General features: G+C 38.7%; 1 protein-coding gene across 9 annotated transcripts in view; it reads left to right on the top strand.

Moving 5' to 3' along the window:
- Window positions 1-10,224, top strand: part of LOC108973961 (uncharacterized protein CG43867) — a 257,468-nt gene that overhangs the window by 239,203 nt on the left and 8,041 nt on the right. For 4 of the 9 annotated variants that reach the window (XM_018941518.1, XM_018941514.1, XM_018941516.1 and 1 more), the window contains 7 exons: window positions 3,284-4,477; window positions 4,538-4,775; window positions 6,132-6,508; window positions 6,613-7,035; window positions 7,097-7,379; window positions 7,878-7,990; window positions 8,099-8,278. In XM_018941518.1, coding sequence (XP_018797063.1) covers window positions 3,284-4,477; window positions 4,538-4,775; window positions 6,132-6,508; window positions 6,613-7,035; window positions 7,097-7,379; window positions 7,878-7,990; window positions 8,099-8,278 — 2,808 coding nt within the window. Of the gene's footprint in view, window positions 1-3,283; window positions 4,478-4,537; window positions 4,776-6,131; window positions 6,509-6,612; window positions 7,036-7,096; window positions 7,380-7,877; window positions 7,991-8,098; window positions 8,309-10,224 lie in introns of all 9 variants that reach the window. The other 5 variants (XM_018941517.1, XM_018941523.1, XM_018941520.1 and 2 more) reach the window with 4 other exon arrangements.

The following is a 10,224-nucleotide window of genomic DNA, read 5'->3' as shown; positions in this document are numbered from 1 at the left end:
ACAATTTAAAATCTTTGAAAATAATCAAAAAAATTATGAAAACTTCGCAAAACATAGAATGACAAAAAATTGGATTGGATAACTTAAAAAACAACTTTTATAGCATAAAATTGGAAAAAAATATATAAAAATATGAGTTGACTTGACATAGGATTCCCTACAAACATAGTACCGCATAATGAAAATTAAAATAAAATATTAATTTATTGAATTAAGTCAGTAAAACCAAATTTTCTGCTTAACATAAATAAGAATATCTTAAAAATATATAAAATGTGCATAAAATAACATAGATTCAATTATGAAATTGAACTAACAAAACATCGCAGAACATAGAATAATATAGTATTGTATTGCTTAATTAACAAAACAAATCAAACAAAACGAGTTAACATAACACTCCATAAAAAAAATAATACCGCTTGAAAAACATAGCAATGAGCAACTAAAAATAATTTAAGGCCAATTAAGTGAAATTTGTGGAACTTAAAAGTTAAAATAAAAACAGTATTAAACTGATAATAAAATTAAATTAATATAACATCGCAAAACATAGAAAGTGATAATATAATATAATTGAACGACATAACTTCGAAGTAACTTATGATGCTATAAATGGTAAAATATATAAAAAAAAAATGAACTAAGATAAAATAACCTAGCATAAAAAACATAATAACAGTTTTAGAAATAATGAATTTAGTTAAAAAATCCTAATTTATTAAAATCAGTTAAATAAATTTTTATGTACTTAACTTTTTATGTAAAAAACATTGCATAACATAGAATGACATAGCAACACATGTCATGGTAATAACAACATATAAAATGCAAAAACAAATAATTTCATAATCTGAGTTAACGTAACACAATATTAAAACTTATAAAAAAACATCGAAAAACATAGAATGGTATAACTAAACGACGGCTTATAATGTGACAATTTTCCTAAAAATTTAATATAAAGAGTATTTCCAAAAGATCTGGCATTCGCATGCACCTGGTAAACTAAAGTTTCACTTTAATCAATGTGCTTAGCAGCCAATAGCACACTACTAGCTTAAAATAAACCAACCTGCCTGCTATCTTCTGATTTCAAATGAACAAAAGCTATTGTCTCCACACGAAATTGCCACTTAAATCCTTAAATCTTTCTTCAGCTCAATAAGTAAGCACAACTTCAGTGTCTCAGCACACTGATTGCTTATACATATGTCTTCATGTATGTATGTGTGCGTATCCGTACTTAATTGATCTTACGCTTTGACAGCATAGCGTTATCTTTGCGCTGCAGCATAATTAATGTGTGCAGGTAATCTTGTACAACAACACACACCTAGCGGAACCGTTAATTGCATGCTAAAGCAAGATTTGAGAAAGAAATACTAAAGTTTAATGTTACTGTTAACGCCAATGCGCGCGTAAACGCCCTACAACTTACTAACTACACTGATTCTAAAACTCTTAAAGTTCTGCTTAACGCCTCAGGTCACCTGGACTTTATCACTTTTTCACAGCTTCCTCTGCACTTTACAAGAAACAATGGAAACACTTCGTAAATGCTTTGGAAATTTAATCAACTCATTTCTCTACCTGCATCGTTCTCAATTGCGCCAATAGTTTTTTACAAACTTTACTCACACAACTTAATTGCTTTTGTCTTACGTTTGACGGTGTAGAACGGCTAGGGTTGCATTTTAGTGCAATAAATTGCAAGTGGTTGAATAAATAACAAGGAAAGTGGCTACCTTGGATTAGAACCACTATGTATTTCATCTGCGCTTTGAAATCATATTTCATACCTTGGTTAAGCTAGATTTGAGTTCATCTCTCTCACCATCGAGCTTTTAGCTGGCTGTTTCTTGGAAGGATCTACTTTATTTGAAATAGGCCATAACCAGTCTCATTTAAAATTTTGTCGACCTTGAATTTATAATCCGTAGCCTTGATCAGGATAGCCTTCTCTCTGAGCCTAAGTGAGTACATCTCTCTCACCACCGAACTTGAGAATAGATGTTTCTTCAGTCACAGGGCCTAATTTTGCTGCGGTAGCTATCCAATGCTCTTTACCGACTCTTTTAAAAGATGGGCTTGCCCATTTTAACACTTTAATCTGATCAACAGCATCCGGAACCTTTTAAAGTATGTTTCGCAGTTATCGAACTTAAGCACAAATTAAGACTGCTATCTTGTTTCAATAGTGTCCCTAACTTTGTGCTAAGCTTTAACCGCTACTAGGATTTCTCTTACTTCGCTGAATCCTTAAACTGTAAGAACTTCGTTTACACTCATTCTTGCTGCAGTCGCTTACTCTCATCTAACTGCTTGTTAACATTACAATGGAACACAATAACTTAATTTGTCGCATGCGTGATTCGCGTATCGTGATTTCATGCGCCAAACGGAGGCTGTGAAGACTGTAGTGCCGGATAAGCTGCTACCTTCCTTCCTCTCTTACACACACTGCTCGCTATTGGCGTAATAAACAACTGAAAACCAACAACACAAACACCTAAATATCTAAGTTTCACGCCAAGTTTTATAAACTCTTTGTCTACACGCGTGTCGACGGCTTCGGCGGGCGTCTTAGGCACGCTACTATGCAGCGAAGACTATTTTCTCGTCCTTGTCATGCCATAAAATCGCTGTGGTGACGTCTTTTACGCAGCAAGATTACTTAGATATCAGACTACAAGTAAGACCTTGCGCTGATGGTAGCGCCAGCACACCCGCGGCTTGCATGACTCAAGTGTGCGTCACTGTGAGCGCCTGCAACCCCTTTTCGCGTAATTCGATCTGGGCGTTTCTTTAACGCAAACCAAATTGATGCGCTCAGCGTCGGGTAAAGAAATGTGCAAAGTTTTAAATTAAATTAACTTTATCGCCAACTGGTTTTGGGTCGTTAACTATTAATTGGCGTTAGACGATATTCAAATATGTTTGCACTTTTGTGGGCGTGAAAGGGTTGTGTGGGCAGAAAACTTTGCAGACAACCACAGCAGGGTGGAAAGTGTTCGTGACAGATGAATGTGTGGAGAAATTATATTAAAATTCGAATTTAAACTTAAAACTTTGAAATCCGAAGTTTTATGGGGCACGAGAAGGATAAAAATGATTACCAAATGGTCCAAAATAATAATAAACCTCCCGGATACTTCTAGCTTGAGACGAAAGGTAGACGTACCAACAACGTCTTCTTCCAGAACTCTGACTTTTCTTATTTCTTACAGCACCTTCTCTCCGCACATACTAATGAATGATTTCCGTTTTCCCTCCATTTCAGGTGCGGGCTATGGAACAGCGGCTGAGTGAATGGCCCAAACCACCACAGTCAGCCACCAACTCGCCGATCCATCAAAGCCAACAACAGCAACAGCAGCAATCAACATTAACCGCACAGCAATCAGCTAGTCTTCCCACCCAAGAGGCTGAGAAAACCATCACCTCATTGGAGATACAAGTTGAGGAGCAACGTCAATTGCGCCTACACGACGCTCGACAAGTCGAAGCAAAAGCGGCCAAAATCAAAGAATGGGTCACCAACAAACTACGTGAACTCGAGGAGCAAAATCAATTGTTACGCGAACAGAATGTTAAATGTAATCAACAATTGGAGCTATTAAAAAATCATATCGCCAATCAATCGAACCGACACAGCATTGTCGGACCACATCCAGTGCGCAATAGTCTGAGTTTGGATGTACAAGAATTCGCCGATTCGGCAGAGGGACGAAGACGCAGCGAAAGTTTAGATCCGCAAGAGATCATTAATCGCCCATTAACCGCTTCATATCCGCATCATCAGCATCGACGCAATCTCAGTATGGAACCGCAAGAGCTCGAACGTAATTTAGTTGCGGCTGTAGATGGTTTAACGCTCACACCACTAGCCAGCATATCGAAAGCGTCCACAACGCGGCCGGATAGCTCGGATACCGATACAGCGCACGATTATGCTGAGATCTATACACCGTCGTGTGAGAAGCTGCCCGCCTGGATGAAAAACAATCCAGCGTTGATGGCGAGCGGTGGCAATTCAAGCACCACAACCACTACCAGTGATCTGGGCGTACCACGTCCTCCCACGCCACCATTACATCGTTTTCCCAGCTGGGAGGCGAAGATTTATCAAGTAGCCAACGATGGGCTGATTGGCGTGAGTGAGGAGAACCTAGTGCAACATCAGCAGGATGTGCACCCAACGCAGACGCAGTCACAACCGCCACCCGACATACAGGAGTCCACAAGTGGCGCGGCATCGGCAGGCAGCAATAGCGCCTGCAATACGCTAGCGAACGGCGGCGTTCATGGACGTGCGACACCTTCAAACAACGGCACATTGGGCAGCACGCGCGGTGAGAGTGGCGCTGGCGGTAATGGCGTACCGGGCACACCACAGTTGCCCACACGTCAGCAGCAGACTGCAAGCGGAGGTTTCTGTGATATATCGGTGCCCGTTTATGCCACCGTCAAAGGGGTGAGTGTTAACGCCTTGCCATTTAGTTAACAAGGTAAAATTAATGGGTTTGTCTTTCAGCGCGCTTCCCAAATACGTTCCATGCCCTTCACGGGCGACTCCAGTGATGACTCGAGCGATGGCGAAGATCACGCCGTTATGCTTACGCACAATTCACACAACTCATCGAGCACCGACAACACTGAAACATCCACGTCGGGTAGCGCATCGAGTCCTTCGAAGAGTCTAAAGACATCGTCGAGTTTGAGTCCGGCTAAGCGCAGCGGTTCAGAGAGCCCAAAGAATACGAAAGCTCGTGGTATGTATGAAAGCATGAAATTCGAAAAGGTTTTGGGAAAACAACGTAGTTGATTGTGCTTGCAGACCTACTAGTCGTAACACCTAACCAACAACAACTAAACACCTATACTCCAATACTAACTAAAAATACCTCTATGTATTACTGTACCTGTATGCACTATTTTCGTTCTTTATGTTTTGTTTTGGGTGATGTATAACCAGTAAGCTTGCAGTTCCCGATTCTAAAGTCATTTAGTGGCTCGTAACTTTCTTTATGATAGTACCACTTTTAGTTCTCATACTCGTACCACTACCTTACTTAAAGTCGCTTCATCCTCAAAGCCAAGCTTCCTCACGATCTTCCGAGTTTGGTTGTCAGAGGTTCCTTTTATCGAGACAACCGAATAATTACAATCAACAGCTACCGTCTTCCTTTTTTAAATAAGATGCTTTTAGCTTCCGATCGCCTCAGCACTTCATGCTTAATACTTTGCAACTCTTTTGTTATATAAAACTTTGTAAGAACGTTTTTCTATTCCGCTGAAGCCAAGAGCTTTTACGGTAACTTCAGTGCTCGGACCAGCGCCTTCCTCTCTACGGGACCCAGGAACGATTGTATTAAATTGTTGGCGAAAGAATCTGCAATAAATTGTGCCAGAGCACCGAGAAGAACTCCAACCCGGGAGGAAATGTTCCCAATCTCCCCACATCTCTTCCGTACACTTCCTCGGACCAAATAATTCTACTAATAAAGTTGTCAATATTAGGAAAAGTCTCAGACGAAAACAGAATAGCTTTTCTATAACAGTCTTTAGAAAGAGCCTCGAAGTTTGCAGCCAAGGATAAGGCTCTTTTAACATTACTAATTTTACGAATTTAGCGCATCGTTAGGGTGATATTATATGGATAATCTAATTTTAATATCCACCATTGTGTCCTTAGTATATATATGGACTCTAAGAACGTCCCCAATCCTAAACCTCACTCAACCGGATTAGATTGTCGACATAAGAGCTCTTGGCTCGATAAAATACAGATTAATTCGATTATCGCAGCCGGCTGTTGTAGTAATCGGTTTTTTATAGTAGCTAAGCGCTCCGAATCTCGTTAGTCCCGTAGTAGTGTTTCGTAGTCTAGAAACCTTTTGTCCAACCCTTCCTCAATTTTCCCTCCATAAGTAGTTTTCTTACAAAGATAAAATTTTTTTGCAAATAAAATAAAGTTTCTAATAATTTACTTTCTATATGCACCCATTAACTGTCCCGGTCTCATTAACCCTTTTAAAACCAACAAAAAAATAATTAAATCAAAATTCAAATTATTTGGCTCACATTTCCATTAACCTTGTATCAAATAAAAAAATTCTCTTTCGAAGCTCACCAAATGCACATATCCAGCACACATTACAACAACACAAATATCAAACACAATAATCATTACAACACAATGCACACATACAACAATACACAACATTTGGGTCCTTACACCAATACAAATACATTACCATTACCATTACAAAATCACAACAACAATGCCAACAATCACGCGACTACCAACAATCATCTACGTCTCCCCCACATGCGTGGAACAGTAATTTCAGATATTTCCTTTGAATCAGGCCTGTCGGATGATTACGCTTTGCCGCCGGATGCGGTATCAGAGTCCACATGCATGGACGCCTCCATGCCGTCGCTGCTAATGCGACAATCGTATGTGGATTCGCCAAGCAAGAAGCTCGAATCGCTCGAAAAGGTGAGTACTTATGAGAAGACGCTATAAAAACATTCAATTTGACTTGTAGCTCATATCCCCTGTAACTCAAACTCACGCCTACGTTTTTCTTCTCTTTCGCTTAGATGGGTCATCTCGCCAAACTCGGTGGCAAACTAAAGACATGGCGTAAACGTTGGTTTGTGCTTAAGAATGGCACACTCACCTATTGGAAGAGCCAACACGATGTGAACCGTAAGCCGCAAGGTCAAATCATGTTGGATGAGGCGTGTCGCATTAATCGCGCCGAAGGTGCTTCCACTTTTGAGATCGATACTGGCAAGAAGGTCTACTATCTCACCGCCGATTCGAATGCAACTATGGATGATTGGATACGGGTGCTGCAGAATGTGCAGCGTCGCAATGCGACCAAGCTGCTGTTGAGTCGTGACGATCAGAAGCCCACCATACAGGGTTGGGTCACAAAAGTGAAGAATGGGCATGCGAAGAAATGTTGGTGTGTGCTTTTGGGTAAAATGTTCCTCTACTTTAAGGCGCCCGGCGAGACGGTAAGCTAGTTTTGCAAAACCTTAGTATTTAAATCACACTTTAACATTGAATTTCCACTAGAATCCGCTTGGTCAGATAAATATGCGCGATGCACGCGTCGAGGAAGTCGAACATGTGTCAGACTCTGATTCGGAAGAGCGTGAAGAGCCGACACAGAGTCAGGCACGTCTTACCGTCGCCATTTATCCAGCACATCAAGGTCCTACATACCTTATACTACCCGGCAAGCAGGAACGTGATAATTGGCTATACCATTTAACTGTGGTGTCGGGTGGTGGTCCAAATGCTGGCACACAATACGAGCAACTCGTACAAAAACTTATGGAGACTGATGGAGATCCCAGTGAGTATTCTATTATTATTCTTAAAGCGGCTTAGTTCAGTAGTGACAGTACGGACTGACAGTAGCGGACAAGTAAAATTTTACTGACTTTGGGGAACGAATTATTTCAGCAAATTCGTTGTTGTTTTCTCAATTAGAAGGCCAGGATTCTCGTTACTGAATATTGACCCGATGATGGCGACAAATTTCTTTTACTTCTCTACGCACAACCGTAAATAGACGTGTATTCGACCGATAATAGACTCGAAAATGTTTTTTCTTTTTATATGAGTCCATTACAACTCCAGAGTCGTAAAGTTTCCGATCAGTTTGGGGTACTTTCCCAACTAATAACTAGTCAGAGATCTCTAAAGCTAAAGCTAAACTTGAGACTAAGTGCCATATAGCTTGAGCTTTTCTTTAAAGTATACGAATTCGTCGACCGAAAGTAAAAGCCATTGTAAAAAGCTCATACCGCTTTTTGTTTATTGTTTCATAACCTCACCCTTTGTCTTCCAGATTGTGTTCTATGGCGCCATCCAATTTTATTGCATACCAAAGACGCCATCACATCACCGCTTACCTCACTACACTCGGAAGCCATGCAGCCCGAAGCTATTAAATTGTTCAAGGTAAGCTTTGCATCTATTTTACACTGCAGAATTAACCCTTCATTCCTCAATAAAAGAAAAAATACATTTTCTTCAATACTTAATATTTTCATTATTTCTCCTTCGCAGAGCATTCAACTCTTCATGTCAGTGGCTGTTAATCAACCCGGCATCGATTATCACGTCGTCTTGGCACAAAATGCCCTACAACACTGCCTGGATATGCCGGAACTGCAAACGGAAATGATCGGCATATTGGTGAAGCAGACATCACGGCACACGGGCCAGAAGCTTAGTGTCGGCGTCCAGGTAAACAAGAAACTGGGCAAGCAAACGCGCGTAAGTTTTTTAAGTTGCAAAAGCTTTTCATGTTTAGTTCCCTTGTTGTTTTTACTTTAGTTGATTTAGTTAGTTCCTTTAGTTTTCATTTATGCCTTGATTCGTTAGTAGTTTCACTTAGAGCATTAGTGTCGATAGTACTAACCCGAATTGAACTAAAACCAAGCACCAAATTAGTTAACTAGATGGATAGTTATTTACTCTATTATTTTATTGTACTCTTATTTTCTTACATTTTAACTTTGATAACTGAATTTACTTCCGAAATCGCGTTCTTTGAAGTTTTAAAAGTTCCTCGGCTTCAGATTTTCAAAATAGTCAAATTTTCATTTTGCACTTAAATTATTATCAACTGACTTTCGGCGGCAATATTTTTTGAACTCCTTGCTAAAAAGCATACATTGTGCTTCAAAATTCCACGAACCATAAAGGTCTATCAGTTTCTGTGTTCGGTAGTCGAGCTCAGTAACTCCGGACACTGTTATAAAAGTTCCTTAAGGTTCAAAATCAGTTCACCTGACTATAGACCTGTAATTTTCGCGCGTATTTTAGTTCGCCCCTTGACTTTCGATGATGAGAATCTCGAGTTTCTTCGAGACCATTAGTCATAAACAATTTGTATAGTTGGCGCTCGAGCTTACAAAGTATGGTAAGAGCTTTATTAGTATCCAGATAATTATCGAGAATGCCTCCTAATTGCCAGTACTTCAGATCCATAAATCCGTATTCGTTCTAGTTTTATTGATTTGTCTGGCTTCGTCGGCCGTCCGTATTTGAATCACCCATGACATTCAAAAACATTCCAGTTCCCAGTTTATAACTGTCCTCTAACGTTTAGAATCTCTTTTAAAACAGAACAATCTTCGGAGGCCGTTCGTATTTTGGTTCATCCGATAACGTTCAAAAACACTCGAGGTCACAGTCTATAAGAGTATTTTAAAGTGTAGAATCCCCTTTAATAAAAAAAAAACTTTCTGTGGAAACCGTCTGTATTTTAGTTCATCTCCTGACGTTTTCCATCAGAAATACCAGTTATCTGAAATAATTTTGATTTGTAAGTTCACAAATTTCTCGACCAGAGGTTATCTCATAATATCAGCTCACGAACCTTTTATCCGGTCAAATGAGTCATACTTCCGATAATATCCCTTAGGATGAGCCGCTCTATAGCTTAATGGATACATAAACTCAAGGTCTCTTAAAAATAACTCAAGCAAAAGCTCACTTCTTCATTAATTTTCTCTCGTCTTCTCCTCACGTTTTCTAAACTAAAATAGCTTTAGCACGAACTCTTTGAAAAAGTTATTCTCAAAAGAGGTTTACTATACAAAATCCTTTTTTATTTGTCATTCTTCAATATTTAATTATTTTTATTTCAATAATTTATTTTATTTTTATAATTTGCATTTTGCTACTTAAACATTTTTTATTTTACACTGTAAAAAATTAATAGATCTCGGCTTGTAAATTAATTTTTAATGCGCTTTTAAAGAGCTTGCGATCGCCTGCGTAAAAAATCAAATGTAATATAATTTGTGAGTGTTTTTACGTGTGCTATAACAGTACACGTATACATAACGGTACACAAAAACATCATTTACATTAAAAACATATCTGAAACCAAAAAAAACATTAATAAGCTAGGGTTAGTATATTTAAGTGATAGTTTCATTTTTTTTTTTTTTTAAGTTTTCAAATTCATTTTTGGGGAAAAAAAGTATATTCAGATTTTCATTGGTTTTTTTTTTGGAAAGTTTTGAAATAAATTTTTGAGTAAAAAAATATATTGAGTTTTCTAGAGGCTAGAGAGAAATCACAGAAGGTACTCAAAATCATAAGAAAGGTATAAAAGAATTTATAGATGTTATATACAAAATGTATGATGAAATAAAAAATCTTTTAACGAAGAAATGTAA

Source organism: Bactrocera latifrons, unplaced genomic scaffold, assembly GCF_001853355.1.
Source record: "Bactrocera latifrons isolate USDA-ARS-PBARC rearing strain unplaced genomic scaffold, ASM185335v1 scaffold_51, whole genome shotgun sequence".
Lineage (NCBI taxonomy): Eukaryota > Metazoa > Arthropoda > Insecta > Diptera > Tephritidae > Bactrocera > Bactrocera latifrons.
The sequence above is the reverse complement of the archived record's forward strand: the minus strand, read 5'-3'. Positions and strand labels throughout refer to the sequence as shown.